General features: G+C 43.0%; 1 protein-coding gene across 2 annotated transcripts in view; it reads right to left on the reverse strand.

The window, feature by feature from the left end:
- The window catches only part of LOC143808727 (cytochrome P450 2K1-like), a 68,659-nt gene that overhangs the window by 26,925 nt on the left and 20,140 nt on the right, over nucleotides 1–21,594 (reverse strand). For both annotated transcript variants that reach the window (XM_077291668.1, XM_077291669.1), the window contains 3 exons: nucleotides 16,284–16,444; nucleotides 1,271–1,447; nucleotides 147–288 (listed from right to left, as the gene is read on the reverse strand). In XM_077291668.1, coding sequence (XP_077147783.1) covers nucleotides 147–288; nucleotides 1,271–1,447; nucleotides 16,284–16,444 — 480 coding nt within the window. The remainder of the gene's footprint in view (nucleotides 1–146; nucleotides 289–1,270; nucleotides 1,448–16,283; nucleotides 16,445–21,594) is intronic.

A 21,594-nucleotide genomic window follows, 5' to 3' on the forward strand; every position in this document is an offset into this window, starting at 1 on the left:
ATATATATATATATATATATATATATATATATATATATATATATATATATATATATATATATTATTTTTTCATGTATATATATTTTTTTTCATAACAAAGACCATGTATATAATTCTGAGCATAGAATTCATAAGTACAATCTTACTTTGTATCTCAGGATATTTCATCATTAGAAGAAGACTCCATTGTAGAGTGGTTGAGGTTGTCTCCATCCCAGCAAAAAGCAGGTTGGTAATAATTACTATTAAATTTTCATTGTGGAAAAAAGGTGCAATTTCAGATTTTTCCTTAAAAATTTAAAACAAATACAAATCACAGAAAAAAGCAAATAGTTAAAAAAGGCAGTACATAATAATAAACATATGCACTAGGCACAAAGTTTTCAAGAAAATCCTCTGACGGTGATGGTATAGCAACTCAAGCACTAAAAAGTATTTGCTATTGCAGTCTTACAAAAGTTTTGACGTGCTTTCAGTTTTGATTGGTGGGGGACACTGATTGCTCAAATAAAGAACTAGAAATTCATGGCTGAGTGCCACTCTTCAAGACTTAGCCAAAATCAAATTTTGCCTGATCAGTCCTGTTTGTTTTTTGCCAGAAATTCGAATCATGGAGAAGAAGTAATTCTCTATAGATTTTATGTCCCTTATTATGCTCTGCGTATTTCGCTATACTCACCCTCTGGGGCCCCTCTTCTACTTACTGCATCTTCTGATCACCCGTTGCTCACATTGAAATCTTCAGTCTTCTCACGGCTGTGCAGAAACCTCTGGAACACAGTAACACCCAGAATTCCGGCTCTGTGAAAGAAGACCGAAGATTCCAAAGCAAACAGAGGTGGAATCAGAAGATGCAACGAGGACTTGATGGGTCGTAGGGGTAATCAATAAGGTGAATATAGTGATTCTTTAAACAAAAACAATCTCAATTATGACAATAGCAAATTTTTGTTAAATTCAATTAGAATTCAATTTCACTTGGATTTATTTGATCATCTCTGAGGAGAGGCTAATTAGAAAGTCTTGTCATTCTTGAAGGATAGGAGAGCATATGAGATACAAAAAGGACACAGCACTAAGATGATCCCTTCTGACCCTTTGTTTTAGAAAGAAATAGGTATTTCACGACAAGAGCCCCCACTGATGTAAACTGACACCTGTTAAACATTTTTTTTTTTAAATTCGGTGTAAAATGTTAAAGACTTGCAGATCTCTCGCCTTTGTAAATGTTTAAATTCAATCACTATTCTGAAGAGCTGACGTACAATACCTCTTGTTGCTTGACAAAAAAAGCATCTATCAGAGTCCTCTGATCGTTTACATCTAGCTGATCTTTGTGTTTTGCGAAGGTCACTGTAAAGAACTTTTCGATCTCTTCAGAATTTCTATTCATTTTTCTGTGACCTCCTGGTAACCAGCGAATCAGAGATGTGAAAGTGTTGTATAACTGCAGAAGACAAAAATAATGAAGTAGTTATTTCCCTAGAATCCCATCATATTCCTAGAGAGTTTTCGCTATGATTTATTTTAGCTAAACAATTTAAATGAGTAAATCTCCTGAAAATGTTTTCAAGAAGGTTTACTCAAACTGGTCAATCAAGTCCATATGAATACATAGTGGTGGGAAGGGGTTAGCAAAAAACAGAAAAAATGTAATATATATTTTATCTTTTTCTATATACACACACACACACACACACACACACACCTACCCTGCACCTCCGACTACCCAGCAAGCTTCCCCTGGTCTGTGTTGGAGATGCGGATGCGCTAGCTAAGCCTCACACGGCCACATGGACATGTTGCACATGATTTATGTCATGTGTACTACTTTACAGGAACTTGCAAATCAAATCCCCAAAATTTGAGAGTTTAACAAATCTGACATTTTTGGGGAAAATGTTCAACAACTTTGATTCACTACCACTAGACATTCACATGGCACGCAGTCTGAATTCCCCACAAATAAACAGACTTGGATGAATCCAACAGGTGTTATTATTTAACTAGGGAGGAAGAGGGATAGGCCATTTTGAAATTCAACATGTTTCTTCTTTCTTTCCCAAGAGGGCTGATGTTTTGGAAAAATTAGATGTACTAATATTTGGAGGGACAAGGCTGGTGTGTCCTGATCCTAAAGTGCCAACAAGACATTCCACCATGATCAGGGTACTTGGATACTAAGCTAGGACAGAAAACTAAATCATTGCCACAGAAGACTGGTCTTAAGATTCCTTTTTGCTCAAACCCAGTATGGGTTTATTCCACAATGATTATGAGCAGCTTAACTCCTGTGTGTCGACTTCTTGCACTCAACCAGAATTGATTTTGCACCACCAACATTTCCTTCCCGAAATCTCTGCTTTGAAAGCTACATCGGACGAAGATACTGTACTTTGCCATGTCTAGAAAAACCATAGAGAGCCGACACCACCCGCGGAATATGAATAAATCTCCTTGAGTTGTCAAAGTGACATGCTTTGCCGTGCCTGAATATGCGCTGTGGTTACTTTTTATATTGTCAATATGTTAGGTAATTCTCTTTTTGATTTTTCTTATTGTACAGCCAATGTGCTTTACATTACAGGTGCGGCACTCAATATAGTAAACTATGTGATGTGAGTCACAGTTTAAATATGAATCAATAGGGTGTATGAAGCTTTTTTCTGTTGTCTGCAAACTCAGATACATTACACTGATCTCTGGCAAACTTGTAAAATCCTTTACATAAGAGCCATGTGGGGGACAATCACCCACTCTTGCAAATTTATTCATGGCATGGTGGGAGGAAACTTTTATATTCACTCAAGATAATCCATTTTTCAAATATAGTATGGTATGGTCGCTATGTGGACGACCTTTTTGTATGGAGGGGAGAGTGTTGTGAATTGGATTATTTGGCTCCCTCTTGTGGTCACTAGCGACATGACACTTTGAGTTTCTTTCCCCAGCTTGGTACCCACCTGGCTCGTTAGTCCAGGGGTGTTGCTATTTAAGCTTCCTGGATTTTCAGTCTGGTGCCTGGCATCGTTGTAATCAGTTCCTTTCTGTTTCCTCCTGTCTGCTGGTCCTGGTTCTTGCAAAATAAGCTAAGTCCTGCTTCCTTGTTTTTTGGTTATTTGCATTGCTCTTATTTTTTGTCCAGCTTGCACTAAATGTGATTCCTGATTTTGCTGGAAGCTCTAGGGGGCTGATATTCTCCCCCCGGGCCGTTAGACGGTTCGGGGGTTCTTGAATATTCAGCGTGGAAATTTTGATAGGGTTTTTGCTGACCGTATAAGTCATCTTACTATATTCTGCTATTAGTCAGTGGGCCTCTCTTTGCTAAAAACCTAGTTCATTCTTACGTTTGTCTTTTCTTCTTACCTCACCGTTATTATTTGTTGGGGGCTTGTATCCAACTTTTGGGGTCTTTTCTCTGGAGGCAAGAAAGGTCTATCTTTTCCCTTCTAGGGTTAGTTAGTTCTCCGGCTGGCGCGAGACGTCTAGAACCAACGTAGGTACGTTCCCCGGCTGTTGCTATTTGTGGTGCTAGGATCAGGTATACGGTCAGCCTAGTTACCACTGCCCTATGAGCTGGTTTTTTGTGTTTGCAGACTTGGTAATAACTTCTGAGACCCTCTGCCATTGGGGTCATAACAGTATGCCAGGCCAAAGGTGAATGTTTAATGCATTGCAGAAGTGGGATAATAAGAAAGGAAATTCTGAGGTTTTTTTTTTTTCTCTTTCTTCCTCCCCTTTACCTCTGAGTGGCTTGAGCTTGCTGCAGACATGAATGTCCAGACTTTGATTACTAGTGTGGATCAGCTTGCTGCTCGTGTGCAGGGCATTCAAGATTTTGTTACCAGTAGTCCTATGTCTGAACCTAAAATACCTATTCCTGAACTGTTCTCTGGAGACCGATTTAAGTTTAGGAATTTCAGGAATAATTGTAAATTGTTTCTATCTCTGAGACCCCATTCGTCTGGAGACTCAGCTCAGCAAGTTAAAATTGTTATCTCTTTCTTGCGGGGCGACCCTCAGGATTGGGCCTTCTCGTTAGCGCCAGGAGATCCGGCATTGGCAAATATTGATGCATTTTTTCTGGCGCTCGGGTTGCTTTACGAGGAACCCAATCTTGAAATTCAGGCAGAAAAAGCCTTGCTGGCTATCTCTCAGGGCCAGGATGAAGCTGAAGTGTATTGCCAAAAATTTCGGAAATGGTCCGTGCTTACTCAGTGCAATGAGTGTGCTCTGGCCGCAAATTTCAGAAATGGCCTTTCTGAAGCCATTAAGAATGTGATGGTGGGTTTCTCCATTCCTACAAGTCTGAATGATTCCATGGCACTGGCTATTCAAATTGACCGGCGTTTGCGGGAGCGCAAAGCCGCTAATCCTCTGGTGGTGTTGTCTGAACAAACACCTGATTTAATGCAATGTGGTAGAATTCAGACTAGAAATGAACGGAAAAATCATAGACGTCAGAATGGGTTGTGTTTTTACTGTGGTGATTCTACACATGTTATATCAGCATGCTCTAAACGCCTAAGAAGGGTTGTTAGTTCTGTCGCCATTGGTAATTTGCAACCTAAATTTATTTTGTCTGTGACTTTAATTTGCTCATTGTCTTCCTACCCTGTTATGGCGTTTGTGGATTCAGGAGCTGCCCTGAGTCTTATGGATCTGTCATTTGCCAAGCGCTGTGGTTTTGTTCTTGAGCCGTTGGTAAATCCTATCCCTCTTAGAGGTATTGATGCTACGCCATTGGCGGAATATAAGCCACAGTTTTGGACACAGGTAACCATGTGCATGACTCCTGAACATCGGGAGGTGATTCGTTTTCTTGTTCTGCATAAAATGCATGATTTGGTTGTTTTGGGTCTGCCATGGTTACAGAACCATAATCCAGTCTTGGATTTGAAGGCAATGTCTGTGTCAAGTTGGGGCTGTCAGGGAATTCATGGTGATTCCCCGCCGGTGTCTATTGCTTCCTCTACTCTTTCGGAAGTTCCTGAGTATTTGTCTGATTATCAGGATGTATTCAGCGAGTCCAGGTCCAGTGCTCTTCCTCCTCATAGGGACTGTGACTGCGCTATAGATTTGATTCCAGGTAGTAAATTTCCTAAGGGAAGATTATTTAATCTGTCTGTACCTGAGCATACCGCAATGCGTTCGTATATCAAGGAGTCTCTGGAGAAGGGGCATATCCGTCCATTCTCTTCCCCTCTTGGTGCGGGATTCTTTTTTGTGGCCAAGAAGGACGGATCTTTGAGACCTTGTATAGACTATCGGCTTCTGAATAAAATCACTGTTAAATTTCAGTATCCTTTGCCTCTGTTGTCGGACTTGTTTGCCCGGATTAAGGGTGCCAAGTGGTTCACCAAGATAGATCTTCGTGGTGCGTACAACCTTGTGCGCATTAAGCAAGGAGATGAATGGAAAACTGCATTTAATATGCCCGAAGGTCATTTTGAGTACTTGGTGATGCCTTTTGGGCTCTCTAATGCTCCTTCAGTGTTTCAGTCCTTTATGCATGATATCTTCCGGAAGTATCTGGATAAATTTATGATTGTTTATCTGGATGATATTCTGGTTTTTTCTGATGATTGGGACTCCCATGTAAAGCAGGTCAGGATGGTGTTTCAGGTTTTGCGTGAGAATGCTTTGTTTGTTAAGGGCTCAAAGTGTCTTTTTGGAGTACAGAAGGTTCCCTTTTTGGGTTTTATTTTTTCCCCTTCTGCGGTGGAGATGGACCCAGTCAAGGTCCGAGCTATTCATGATTGGACTCAACCCACGTCAGTTAAGAGTCTTCAGAAGTTCTTGGGTTTTGCTAACTTCTACCGTCGTTTTATCGCTAACTTTTCAAGCGTTGTTAAACATTTGACGGATATGACCAAGAAAGGTTCTGATGTTGCTAACTGGGCTCCTGCAGCCGTGGAAGCTTTCCAAGAGCTGAAGCGCCGGTTTACTTCGGCGCCTGTTTTGTGCCAGCCTGATGTCTCACTTCCCTTTCAGGTTGAAGTGGATGCTTCTGAGATCGGGGCAGGGGCCGTTTTGTCGCAGAGAGGCCCTGGTTGCTCTGTAATGAGACCATGTGCTTTTTTTTCTAGGAAGTTTTCGCCTGCTGAGCGGAATTATGATGTTGGCAATCGGGAGTTGTTGGCCATGAAGTGGGCATTTGAGGAGTGGCGTCATTGGCTCGAGGGTGCTAAGCATCGTGTGGTGGTCTTGACTGATCACAAAAATCTGATGTATCTCGAGTCTGCTAAACGCCTGAATCCTAGACAGGCCCGTTGGTCATTGTTTTTCTCCCGTTTTGACTTTGTGGTCTCGTATTTACCAGGTTCAAAGAATGTGAAGGCTGATGCTCTTTCAAGGAGCTTTGTGACTGACTCTCCTGGAGTCTCAGAGCCAGCTGGTATTCTTAAAGAGGGAGTAATCTTGTCAGCCATTTCTCCGGATTTGCGACGTGTGTTGCAGAGATTTCAGGCTGGTAGACCTGACTCTTGTCCACCTGACAGACTGTTTGTTCCTGATAAATGGACCAGCAGAGTCATTTCCGAGGTTCATTCCTTGGTGTTGGCAGGGCATCCGGGGATTTTTGGCACCAGAGATTTGGTGGCTAGGTCCTTTTGGTGGCCTTCCTTGTCACGGGATGTGCGGTCATTTGTGCAGTCCTGTGGGACTTGTGCTCGAGCTAAGCCTTGCTGTTCTCGTGCCAGCGGGTTGCTCTTGCCCTTGCCTGTCCCGAAGAGGCCTTGGACACACATTTCCATGGATTTCATTTCAGATCTTCCGGTGTCTCAGGGAATGTCTGTCATCTGGGTGGTATGTGATCGCTTTTCCAAGATGGTCCATTTGGTGTCTTTGCCTAAGCTGCCTTCCTCTTCCGATCTGGTTCCTTTGTTCTTTCAGAATGTGGTCCGTTTGCACGGCATTCCTGAGAATATCGTGTCTGACAGAGGATCCCAGTTTGTTTCCAGGTTCTGGCGATCCTTTGTGCTAAGATGGGCATTGATTTGTCGTTTTCGTCTGCCTTTCATCCTCAGACTAATGGCCAAACGGAGCGAACAAATCAGACTCTGGAGGCTTATTTGAGGTGCTTTGTTTCTGCAGATCAGGATGATTGGGTGACCTTCTTGCCATTGGCTGAGTTTGCCATTAATAATCGGGCTAGTTCCGCTACTTTGGTTTCGCCATTTTTCTGCAACTCTGGTTTTCATCCTCGTTTTTCCTCGGGACATGTTGAGCCCTCTGACTGTCCTGGGGTGGATTCTGTGGTGGATAGGTTGCAGCGGATCTGGAATCATGTGGTGGACAACTTAAAGTTGTCACAGGAGAAGGCTCAGCGTTTTGCCAACCGTCGCCGCGGTGTGGGTCCCCGACTTCGTGTTGGGGATTTGGTGTGGCTGTCTTCTCGGTTTATTCCTATGAAGGTCTCCTCTCCTAAATTTAAGCCTCGCTTCATCAGTCCTTATAAGATTTTGGAAATCCTTAATCCAGTGTCCTTTCGCTTGGATCTTCCGGTGTCGTTTGCCATTCACAACGTGTTCCATAGGTCTTTGTTGCGGCGCTACGTTGTGCCTGTGGTTCCTTCTGTTGAGCCTCCTGCTCCAGTGTTGGTTGAGGGAGAGTTGGAATACGTGGTGGAGAAGATCTTGGATTCTCATCTCTCCAGATGGAGGCTTCAGTATCTGGTCAAGTGGAAGGGCTATGGTCAGGAGGATAATTCCTGGGTGGTCGCCTCTGATGTTCATGCGGCCGATTTGGTTCGTGCCTTTCACGCTGCTCATCCTGATCGTCCTGGTGGTGTTGGTGAGGGTTCGGTGACCCCTCCTTAAGGGGGGGGTACTGTTGTGAATTGGATTATTTGGCTCCCTCTTGTGGTCACTAGCGACATGACACTTTCCCCAGCTTGGTACCCACCTGGCTCGTTAGTCCAGGGGTGTTGCTATTTAAGCTTCCTGGATTTTCAGTCTGGTGCCTGGCATCGTTGTAATCAGTTCCTTTCTGTTTCCTCCTGTCTGCTGGTCCTGGTTCTTGCAAAATAAGCTAAGTCCTGCTTCCTTGTTTTTTGGTTATTTGCATTGCTCTTATTTTTTGTCCAGCTTGCACTAAATGTGATTCCTGATTTTGCTGGAAGCTCTAGGGGGCTGATATTCTCCCCCCGGGCCGTTAGACGGTTCGGGGGTTCTTGAATATTCAGCGTGGAAATTTTGATAGGGTTTTTGCTGACCGTATAAGTCATCTTACTATATTCTGCTATTAGTCAGTGGGCCTCTCTTTGCTAAAAACCTAGTTCATTCTTACGTTTGTCTTTTCTTCTTACCTCACCGTTATTATTTGTTGGGGGCTTGTATCCAACTTTTGGGGTCTTTTCTCTGGAGGCAAGAAAGGTCTATCTTTTCCCTTCTAGGGTTAGTTAGTTCTCCGGCTGGCGCGAGACGTCTAGAACCAACGTAGGTACGTTCCCCGGCTGCTGCTATTTGTGGTGCTAGGATCAGGTATACGGTCAGCCTAGTTACCACTGCCCTATGAGCTGGTTTTTTGTGTTTGCAGACTTGGTAATAACTTCTGAGACCCTCTGCCATTGGGGTCATAACAGGAGAGGTCCAAATAGTGCCAACCTTTCAGAACTATTTGAAGAATAACTATAATCTAAATTTCATACTTTAAGGATTCTACAAGGGTGCCGAAGAATGGTGTAATGTATAGGAGTTAGCAGACAGCAGTAAAAAACTTATCTCCCCCAAGGCTCCATCCACACTATCTATTCATTTATAAACTGTGACTCAGTCACATCACATAGCTTATTGTATAGAGTATAACAAAAAAAACCCTGACCAGCACCTCCATACAATGTGAACAGGTGCAAGCTGCAATGACTGCACAATATACAAAAAGGAAAGCACAGCAGCACTCTATAAAGGCCAAAGTATATGCAAACACTGAATACAGGAGATATAGAATAAATTGTTGCTAAATAAAATGTACATACAAAAATGAACGTTCTTAGAGCATAAATGTGCCAATTCATGTGTGCCCATCAACCATACCAAGGCGATGCTTCTCTGATGGGTAACTACTCATACTTATCAAACATGCCTCTCCTGGGCTACAAGCCTACATTTTAAATGGACAGGTGTAAACCATGACTAATTAAAATAACCCTTGGGCTGATGGGAGGAGTATATTTTATTTAGCAACAATGTATTCCAGATCTTCTGTATTCAGTGTTTGCATATACTTTGTCCTTTATAGAGAGCTGTTGTGCATTCCTGTTTGTTTACTGTATTTAGTGCTATGCCTGTAATGTGAAGCACATTGGCTGTACAATAACAAAAATCAAAAATAGAATTGCAGAACATATTGTTAATATAAAAAGTAATAACAGCACATATTCAGGTGCAGCAAAGAATTTCACTTTGAAACATCAAGGAGATTTATTACATATTTCTTTCTTTGGAGTGGAGAAAGTGAAGAATCCAATCCGTGGAAGAAATTGGCAAAAATAATTAACCCTTTGAGAAGCGTATTGGATTCTTCAATTAGACAATTAGACACAAAATACCCAAAAAGGCATGAAATATAAAAAAAGATTTATATGATATATTCTGAACAAATTAGAAACAATACTAACGCATTATATATATATATATTAGATTATTTAGCGGTGATCAATCATTAAATAAATAGATACAGTATTTTGTGGTGTCTTGCTGTTATTTACAACTAAGGTTTCACAGTCACACACCTTATCTGCATAAATTAGACTAATCATCAATTACCTTGCGATTGGATTTCATCATATATAATATAATGCTAGGAGTGTCACTCTGTCCGAAGCCTTCATAGACTGCGCAAGCACGAAGCGCCTGCACAGTCTGGACCCGACAGAGTTATGCAACTGGGGATGAGGATTGTGGCCCAGGAGATTGCGGTAGAGATCGCGGTATGCATAAGCACTGAACGCATACTGTGATCTATGGCACAGTGTCCCGGCCCCGCAGACAGAGCACCCTGCGAGAAACGCTGTGACCCGGGAGGAGGGAAGTGTGTGGGTGGAGTATGGGCGGTGACTGTGTGTCTGTGTGTGCGGGGCTTTGTGTGTGTGTGTGTGTGTGTGTGTGTGTGTGTGTGTAGGCATCGTCCGATTGGACAACAAGTCCCATCCGGCTATGCCTGCTACAGTGACAGTGATTGACACATTAGCCAATGATAGGACAGTAGTAGTCCCATTATCCACATCCGGCTAATGGGTTGAATGTGAAAAAAAACACACATATAGTACATATATAGTTCATACTCACCATCTACAGCTAATCCCCAAAGACCTCGCTCACCTGAAAAAGTTAACATAATAAACCAACAATATACTCCCTATGTCCACCTTAATCCAATTAATACGATTGTCCCACGATGATCTCTCATGGAGAGCTGTAACATCAGATGATGCAGCCGCTCTCCTGGGGCCCCAGGATACAATGACGAAAGGTATCCTTCCACACTATCCCTCCACCGCTGTGAGTACAGTTCAGTTCATACGATCACTTGCGGCAAAGCTGCACGGAAAAATTACCACGCAGCATTGCCATAAAGTGAAACAATGAACTAAAGTAACCTCTTCAGTGATGAACTGCAGGAGCCATTGTCTCCTGTCAGTGTGTCACTGAAGGTCTATAGAGCTGTCACATCCCCTGATGTGACAGCTCTATAGGGGAGATCCTCATGGGACACTCACAATTAATTGGACTTCGTCGGACAGGGAGAATACGGTTGGTTTATTATTTTTTTATTTTTTGCAGGTGATCGAGGACATTGCAGGAATTTGACGTGGTTGTAAGTATGGTGAAATTAAGAATATTAAAATACTTTTCTCTGGCGGTCTTTTTTAAACTCTTTCACTACTATAGGATTAGTAATGGATAGGTGTCATATTGACGTCTCCCCATTACTAACCGGGCATAATGTCACCTTACAATACAAAGGTGACATTAACTCCTTATTACCCCATATGCCACCGCTACAGGGCAGTGGTAAGAGAGAGGATAAGTGCTGGAATTGGCACATCACACAGATGCACCATTTCTGGGGTGGCTGGGAACTGGTTTTTGTAGCCGGGGGGGTGCCAATATCCATTGCCCCTTCCTAGGCTATGAATATCAGCTCTCAGCTGTCTGCATAGCCTTTCTGGCTATAAAATATAGGGGGACTGTTGTGAATTGAACTTTTTGGCTCCCTCTTGTGGTCACTAGCGACATGACACTTTGATTTTCTTTCCCCAGCTTGGTACCCACCTGGTTCGTTAGTCCAGGGGTGTTGCTATTTAAACTCCCTGGATTCTCAGTCTGGTGCCTGGCATCGTTGTAATCAGTTCCTTTCTGTTTGCTCCTGTCTGCTGGTCCTGGTTCTTTGCAAAATAAGCTAAGTCCTGCTTCCTTGTTTTTTGGTTATTTGCATTGCTCTTATTTTTGTCCAGCTTATACTAAATGTGATTCCTGATATTGCTGGAAGCTCTAGGGGGCTGATATTCTCCCCCCGTGCCGTTAGACGGTTCGGGGGTTCTTGAATATTCAGCGTGGAAATTTTGATAGGGTTTTTGCTGACCGTATAAGTCATCTTCCTATATTCTGCTATTAGTCAGTGGGCCTCTCTTTGCTAAAACCTAGTTCATTCTTATGTTTGTCTTTTCTTCTTACCTCACCGTTATTATTTGTTGGGGGCTTGTATCCAACTTTTCTCTGGAAGCAAGAAAGGTCTATTGTTTCCCTTATAGGGTTAGTTAGTTCTCCGGCTGGCGCGAGACGTCTAGAATCAACGTAGGTACGTTCCCCGGCTACTGCTATTTGTTGTGCTAGGATCAGTTATACGGTCAGCCTAGTTACCACTGCCCTATGAGCTGGTTTTTTGTGTGTGCAGACTTGGTAATAACTTCTGAGACCCTCTGCCATTGGGGTCATAACAGGGGACCCCATGTCTTTTTTTGGGGGGTTCCCCATTTGAATAGCCAGTAAAGGCTATGTAGACAGATGCGGGCTGATATTCATAGCCTGGGAAGGGGCCATGGGTATTAACCCCTTCCCAGGCTACAAATATTGGCACCTGGCCGTCTGCTTTCCCCCACGCCATTTTTTTCCCCATTTTTTTTTCAAAATTTAACATATTCTTCATTAATAAACATTGGCCTTGCCATTATATATCTATGGATATATCTATCTATCGATATATTTATAGATATATCTATTGATAGAGAGATATATCTATAGAGAGATATATCTATGTATATATAGATACTAGCTATTGCACCCGTTCTACGCCCGGGTGGCGAGCATTTATATTGGTATATGGTCTCCATCCTGGTATGTGTTGCTTCCATCCTGCGCCCTAATCTTGTCATGTGCTGCTGCCATCCTGCTCCCCCATTCCGTCACGTGGTGCTCCCATCCTGCGCTCCCATTCTGTCATGTGCTGCTGCCATCCTACCCACGGTTCTGTCATGTGCTGCTCACATCCTGTGCCCCCATGCTCCCATGCACTGCTCCCATCCTGCGCCCCCGTTCTGTCATGTGCTGCTGCCATCCTGCACCCCTGTTCTGTCATGTGCTGCACTATTCTGTCATGTGCTGCTCCCATCCTGCGCCACAGTTCTGTAATGTGCTGCTCCCATCCTGCGCAACCATTCTGTAATTTGCTGCTCCCATCCATATGCCCCATACGCTGCTCCATAAAGGTTGATGGCCCCCATAAGATGCTCCATAGTATATGCCTCATATGCTGCTCCATTATGGTTGATGGCCCCCATAAGATGCTCCATAGTATGTGACTCATATGCTGCTCCATTACGGTTGATGGCCCCCATAAGATGCTCCATAGTATATGCCTCATATGCTGCTCCATTGTGGTTGATGGCCCCCATAATATGCTCCATAGTATATGCCTCATATGCTGCTCCATTGGGGTTGATGGCCCCCATAAGATGCTCCATAGTATATTCCTCACATGCTGCTCCATTGTGGTTGATGGCCCCCATAAGATGCTCCATAGTATGTGCCTCATATGCTGCTCCATTATGGTTGATGGCCCCCATAAGATGCTCCATAGTTTATGCCTCATATGCTGCTCCATTATGGTTGATGGCCCCCATAAATGCTACATAGTATTATATGCCCTGTATGCTGCTGCAATAAAAAATAACATAGTCACTTATCGTCGCTGGGCGCCGAGTGCTGGGGGGCCTGAGCAGGCGGGGACACCGGCGCGCTGTGGGGGTCAGGTGCTGGAGTCGCCGCTAGCTCAGGCCCCCGACACTTGCTATAGTCACCTGGCCCTGATCAAGTGCTGCGCGCCGCTCCTTCTTCCGGGTCCTCTGGCTGTGACTGTTCAGTCAGAGGGCGGCGTGCATTAAGCGCGTCATCGCACCCTCTGAACTGAACGTCACAGGCAGAGGATGTGGAGGACGGAGCAGCGCGCATCACTGGAACGGGACAGGTGAATAAAGCATACTCACCCTCCTGGCACGTCCCTGCTTCTCCATTGGAGATCGTGGTGTGCGTTCAGAGCTTACGCACACCGCTATCTCCTGGGCTGCGTCACTCTGTGGGGTCCAGACTGCGCCAGTGCTTGCGCAGTCTATAAAGGCTTTGGACAGAGTGACGCTCCCAGCGTTATATTATAGATATCTATAGATCTATCTATCTCATTCCTTCTATCTATCCCACATCTATCTAGCTATCTATCGAACTATTTAACTATAGATAGAAGGAATGAGATAGATAGATGATAAATAGACTTATAGATAGATCCATAGATAGATAGATAGATGGAATGAGATAGATAGATGATAAATAGACCTATAGATAGATAGATACATATTATCTATAGATCTATCTAACCCATATCTATCTATCTATCCATCCATCCATCTATGTGTAATGGAGTGTGGGTTGGACAAATGTAAAAGGAGGTTGGAAAATAAATTACATCGCCATTTTTTTTGTTAAATAATAGATCTTTATTTAGCTTTCAAAAACACATACAAAAACGCATTAAAAATGCACCAAAAATGGGCTGATTTTTAACTGCGTTTTCTGCCAAGAGATGCGGATTCAGTGCGGAAAAATCCACAGGCAAATCCGCAACATGTGCACATACCCTACAAGTTCCTTTCCGTGCGAGAGCCCCTGGAGTGGCTGCTGTCCGCCTACAGGAACAAGTTCGGGGAGATCAAGGAGTACCAGCAGCTGTACAGCCTGGAGATAGTGCGCCGTACCTCCAGCAGCCGCCCACTGCCGCATCCAAGTGGGACGACGTCACCTTCTCCAAGTTCCTGCAGTACCTGCTGTACGAGGATGAGGAGAAGATGAACGAGCTCTGGATGCCCATCTATCAGGTGTGCTAGCACATGACAAGATTATGGCGCAGGATGGAAGCAGCACATACCAGGATGGAGACTATATACCAATATAAATGCTCGCCACCCGGGTGCAGAACAGGTTCATTAGCTAATAAAATTATGTGTGTGTGTGTGTGTGTGTGTGTGTGTGTGTGTGTGTGTGTGTGTGTGTGTGTGTGTGTATAATCCCGCCCCCCACCACATTACCACACATAATCCCACCCCCCCCACCACATTACCACACATAATCCCACCCTCCACCACATTACCAAACATAATCCTGCCCCCCACCACATTACCACACACAATCCCGCCCCCCCACCATATTACCACACATAATCCTGCCCCCCACCACATTACCACACATAATCCCACCCCCACCACATTACCACACACAATCCCGCCCCCCCACCATATTACCACACATAATCCTGCCCCCCACCACATTACCACACATAATCCCACCCCCCACCACATTACCACACACAATCCCGCCCCCCCACCATATTACCACACATAATTCCGCCCCCCACATTACCACACGACTCTCCGCCCCCACGCACTACCACACGAGGCTCCGCCCCCACACATTACCACACGAGGCTCCGTCTCCCCACATTACCACACGAGGCTCCGTACCCACACATTACCACACGAATCCAGTTTGCTTTTGATTTTACACTGTGAATAAAATGTATTAGTATTATTCTGATTTTTAATTATTATTGTTATTAACTTCATTTTAAGTTAATTTACCACCTGCGTAAACGCCATTGAATGTTGTCATTATTTACTTTAGTTTAATCACTTGCAGCGTTAATTAGATAGCAATGAGCGTGCCGAGCGTTAGCTGGCTGGAAACAGCTAGTATTATATATCACACACACACAAAAAGCTCTGGCAAAAATTAAGAGGCCACTGCAGAATATTCAGTTTGTCTGATTTTTCTCTTTATAGGTATATTTTTTAGTAAAATGTAAATTTTTCTTTAATTCTATAAACTTCTGAAAACAATGTCTCCGAATTTCCAAGCAATAAATGTTGTATTTTTTTTCTGAAAAGGAGAAATGGTCAAAATGAAAAAAAAAAAAACAGTGCTTTCAGACCTCAAATAATGCAAAGAAGACAAGTTCATGATCATTTAGAAACAACAATACTAATGTTTTAACTCAGGAAGAGTTCAGAAATCAATATTGTGTGGAATAACCATGATTATTAATCACAGCTTTCATGCGTCTTGGCATGCTTTCCACCAGTCTTACTCACTGCTTCTGGCACAAAAATGTAAGCAGTTCTTTGTTTGATAGCTTGTGACTATCCATCATCCTCTTATAACATTCTAGTGGTTTTCAATGGGGTTCAGGTCTGGAGATTGGGCTGCCTATGACAGGGTTTTCATGTGGTGGTCTATATATAGCTGTATTTTGTATATTGCATAATATATATATATATACACACACACATACATACACACATACAGTACATTCATACACTTACTGATCTTCCACTATAAATCCTGATGTGCACACGTGTGGTTTTGTTTTTAAAGCCTTTTAATATTTTGTTAATCTAATAAATCTAACTTTTATGTTACCAGGATGGCAGTGCTGGAATTTACTAGTCCTCCCTCCTTCATGGTTTACATTTGGCCATAATCGCCAGCAGAATTATCACCCTTCCAGAAAGATACCAACCGGGACACCACACTACAACACAGCGGTGAAGTAAGCTGGCTTCACTCAACTACAAGGCCTACCCATTCACCAATAGTGGTGCCGTTTTTTGTTTTTTTTTTAAGACTTTGTAAAAGCTTCTTGTGACCAAGATCAATATTGTTAGCCCATTCATCCTGCATATTTATATTACAGTGATAATGAATTGACAAGACTATGGATAAAATACAAGAACTTACTAAGACCATTGGGTTTTCCGCCAGTCTTATGTTCTCATTGGTCAAACTCATTAGCCTTAAAAACGCCTGATCGTCATAGTCAAAGCGATGACCCAATATTATGGAAACAATTATATTCGCGACGGCTGCATTCATTATCAATGTGCTCTCGAATGGTTTTCCTGGAAATTTTAGAGAGAAAATATATAGTGTAAAATATAACAAATAATTTACTCTCAATTTTAATCAAAGTATTTTTGAAGCCTATAGACCTTTTGCAAATCCACACACTTCTCACTCTACACTTTGAAGAAAGCCAAGCAGAGGTGGCACAGTGGTCAGATGAGCACATCTGCTCACTCACTTGAGGAACCAGTATGGTCTTGAGGTCTCACTCCCCCCACCACCAATTAAAACTTCAGATAGCGCCCTTATCTCCTGAAAAACAAAAAACTGTTGCACTTTATTATTCAACTACTTCAGCTTTTTCTTCCTGGACATGAACTCTTGGGGTAGAGTAGAGAGGTCATAATACACATTAGACTGTCATTCAAAGCGTTGGATACTGCCTACTTTAGCCTCTTTGGAGGCTCAGGTACATCCATACATTAAATAAAACAGCCCAATGTAAAGTTATAACCAGGATCTAATCTGGATGAGCTGAAGGAGGTTGTGAAGGAAACAAAGAGGCTAAAGGTGAACAGGAAATGAAAGTGTGGGAACAGACAATCAGGACTAGTTAAAGGAAGAGGGTGCCTATGTTACCTACCAGAGCCTATAATTTCTGGCAGTGCATCTCACCGTGTAGAAAGAGAACTTGCTACCGGCAATATGCATGGCATATGGGAAGCAATCGTTTTGTCCCCATATATTTTGTATTGGTCATTATGAATGGACCTTTAAATGAGTGCAGATTGACTAGTTCTCATTATACAGATACTGTATATTCCCTTATAAATCCACTTTTCCTCATTTACAGTTCTTTTACTATAAGTTTTAGTATTAAAGCTGCACTCATCCATAAACGTTTTTATCCTCTTAATATATTGCAATCATAATAAATAGCACTATGTACTGACAATTGCTCATTTACTTTTCTACCCAGTTAATTCTTCTCTTTTCTATCCTCTATGTAATGATGGGGAATCAGGGACCACCTTGATATATTCTTATGATTCACACATATGCAGAATATGCCCGGACAAGCCTTGATGAACGAAATGAAATGAAAATGTGTCTAAAATAAGACAGCCCAGTAAGGTACGAAAACTTAGCACTCTGCCAACTGTCAAAAATTTGCACATATGTTCTATGCCCCAATTACATGTTACCTTATAAATAGTGTTGAGCGATACCTTCCGATATTTGAAAGTATCGGTATCGGATTGGATCGGCCGATATCCAAAAAAATATCGGATATTGCCAATACCGATACCAATACAAGTCAATGGGACACAAATATCGGAAGTGATCCTGGATGGTTCCCAGGGTGTGAAGGAGAGGAAACTCTCCTTCAGGCCCTGGGATCCATATTCATGTAAAAAATAAAGAATAAAAATAAAAAATATGGATATTCTCACCCACCGATGTCCCCTGGCTCGTGCAACCGGCAGCCTCTGTTCCCAAGAATGCAGAGAGTGAAGGACCTTCGATGACGTCACGGTCATGTGAGCGGTCACGAGCGGTCACGCAACCAATCACAATACCGCGACGTCATCGCAGGTCCTACACTCAGTGCATTCTTAGGAACGGAGGCTGCCGGTTGCACGAGCCAGGGGACATCGGTGGGTGAGAATATCCATATTTTTTATTTTTATTCTTTATTTTTTACATGAATATAGATCCCGATTTCCGATATCACAAAAATATCGGAACTCGGGATCGGAATTTCGATACAGCGAGTATCGGCCGATACCCGATATTTGCAGTATCGAAATGCTCAACACTACCTATAAACAAAATTTTCTGTTTTTGCTTAGTTGATAAGTTGTTGAAGTTTCAAATTTTTGGCTACGTGCCAGCAAACTTTTTTCTCTTTTCTAGGTTTTTTAATCCAGCTACTCTCCAGCACTGAGGTAGTGGATTCAAAAGGGGGGAGGAGTACTAATAAATTACTAGTACTAGTAAATTACTGTGTTTTTAAACTTGTATAGCCCTTATGGCTCAAGAAACTGCAGATTTGTCACATGTCTCTCGTGTACCTCTCAATCCAGATGTTGAGCTTTTTGTAGATGGAGGAAGGAGCATCGGAAAGGACAGACGGCTCTACGCTAGGTTTGTGGAAGGTGGGACAGCGGGTGTGTTTGCCAAGATCTTTGTGCTCTGTGACGACCCAAGTGGCTCACAATCCAATGCACCTGTCCAAGGATATATGTGCCATGGTAGATGAGAGGGTCACTCACAATTTCATAATGCTCCCTTTTGGATTCTACTCAGGCATGTACCCCATTGCACAACACAGGTAGTATAAGCATTGCACCACAGACACATGCCCAAGCCTCTCTACCCATTTCAATGACTGCAAATTGACTCACGGTTCTCTCACCACAGCTACACCTGTACCACTTGAGGGAGACCCTGCTTGGAATCATGCAAGCCGGTGTATGGTCCGGGAGTGGAAGAATGTTAATCCTGCTCCTGATATTGTTGATGGCCTCATCTCAAGAAGGACGGATACCAATGCTAACTAAAAATGCCTCAGGGATACCAACACTGTGGTTTGACGCCTCTGAGAAATCTGTGACTTTTAGATTTGACTTTCGTAAAATAGTGAAATGTCAATGGAATCTTAAATTTGGGAAAAAGAGCAGTAACCCCAGTTATACATTTTTAACAACAGTCAAAGGGTCTGTGGTGTATATCTGTGTAACCAGGCCAGGGAATGAGAATTGTGCTTCATGGTCTGATGCAGCCTGGAATACGGGAAACCCATGGGGATATGAGCCAGAGGAAGCTAAGACCCGCCTTAGCCCAAAAGGACAGCCTCTTCTCAACAGGGTGTATATCACAACGATGGGGGGCAGATGGGACTGTAAAATAGGGGATTATGATTGGGGATCATCCTACAACCCTATCCTCATGATTATAAATGATCCCTCTCCAGGAGATGAAGGTCTTTATGTACTGGGACTGCATTCCTCGGGTAAAAGGGCTGTTTGGACAATTTTGGCTAAGGGCTTTCCCTCAACAAGAGAGTGGGAACGAGGAAAAGGAGCCCCAAGGAACAGCAGTAGGAAGGCCAAAATTCAACATGTTTAGGGAAGTGAGCTACGAGGAGAAGGTAGACATAGAAAAAGGCTACACTGAAAGGAATGAGTGGCTCTTGTGGATGAGATTTACCGCCGGGCAGCATAATAAGTCTAACTGTATTGCATGTGCTACTGCCAGACCTCACTTAGGGACAATTCCTCTCAGGTCTTCAGAACCAGACCAAACAGACTTGCAATGCATTTTGGCCTTGTATGATGCTGCATATGACCGCTCTAACAATGCTCTGTGTTACGCTCTTTCAGCTTTGTATCCACATGTGAAGACTGATCAGGTACCCCCTAGAGTTTTTGCATATCCAGGAAATTACACCTGTTTTCAGAGACAGGGGACGGGAGCAGAAAAAAAAATCAGGAATAGTAGGAAACCTAACGTCAGAGTTCTGTGACACTGCCATCCCCATAGACCAAGATACGGGGGGGCTTCAGAGCTAATTGGTTTCAGGGACAGACTGCAGCAAGAAGTGATATTTGGTGGTTATGTGGAGATATGCAACTTAGAGCTAGATTGCCAGCAGATTGGGTTGGCACCTGTGCCCTAACACAGATACTCATGCCATTTCAGATAATTTCATCAGAAGAGATACAAAGGGGTAAACTGAATGCTGATACTCTAGGTAGACATAAGAGATCATCACCTGCTGGATCCTTTGATCCAAGGATTTACATAGACAGCATAGGGGTTCCCAGAGGGGTACCAGATGAATATAAAGCTAGGAACCAGATTGCAGCAGGGTTTGAATCAGCTTTCTTTTGGTGGTTTACACTTAACAAGAATGTGGACTGGATAAATTACATATATTATAATCAACAAAGGTTTATAAATTATACAAGAGATGCGATAAAAGGAATAGCAGAACAATTAGGCCCTATTTCCTTGATAACTTGGCAAAATAGAATGGCTTTAGATATGTTGCTAGCAGAAAAAGGAGGTGTTTGTAAAATGTTTGGCACTTACTGTTCTACTTTCATCCCAAACAACACAGCACCAGATGGGAGCATCACTAAAGCAGTGGAGGGTCTTACATCACTGTCTGAGGAGCTGGCAGAGAATTTGGGTATCAACAACCCCTTCACAGATTGGCTCGAGTCATGGTTCGGAAAATGGAGTCACCTGGTGTCCAGTCTCCTCATCTCTCTCGCAGTCGTCCCTGCAACACTTGTGGTCGCCGGATGCTGCTGCATACCTTGCATTAGAGTGCTCCTCCAGAGACTGATCGATGCGTCCATTACTAAGACTATGTACATGCAAATGAAACCCCGCAATTATGATTATGAACACATGATATGATTGAGAATAGGATATAATCTCCCCATCCTATGGGGGATTCGGCCGAAGAATTGACAAGAAAGTCCGACATTGGCATTAGGCCAGTGACAGCACCTGTAGGTCAGGGTTAGAGTCATATCCAATCTCAAAAGGGGGGACTGATGGGGAATCAGGGACCACCTTGATATATTCTTATGATTAACACATATGCAGAATATGCCCGGACAAGCCTTGTTTTGCTAAATCCATTCTGCTGACTATTGATTAAAGTTGTTGACAGGGTTAGTTTAATCAAGACAAGACTTAGGACCTCTCACACCATGTACCTGTTCACAGTTCTCTCCTTATAAAGGAATCAAACTGATGAATTAAGAATGATCTCATATGTAATAAACAGCTGATTTGCGCACAAACAATGTATACTGTTGTGAATTCTGCTCTTGGGTTCCCTCCGGTGGTTGTTGGTGGTAATATAGTTGTCCCTGGGTTGCAATCCTGGGCAGGTGTCCCTGCTGATTGCAGCTCTGACTGAGTATTTAGGTGTGCAGGATTCATTAGCCCTTGCCAGTTGTCCATTGTTCTTGGAGGTTTTGCATCTCTGTTTGGTTCCTCCTGCCCTGCTGCCAAATCAGCAAAGATAAGTGTCTGGTTTTTGTTTCTGCAGCACACATGCTGTGTGCTTTACAATTCAGTGCTATTCATTGTTTTTTCTTGTCCAGCTTAGACTGTTTGGATTTTTTTGGATTCTCAGGAGATGCAGATATACATTCCATGTCTTTAGTTAGATGGTGGAATT

This window comes from Ranitomeya variabilis, chromosome 2, assembly GCF_051348905.1.
Source record: "Ranitomeya variabilis isolate aRanVar5 chromosome 2, aRanVar5.hap1, whole genome shotgun sequence".
NCBI lineage: Eukaryota > Metazoa > Chordata > Amphibia > Anura > Dendrobatidae > Ranitomeya > Ranitomeya variabilis.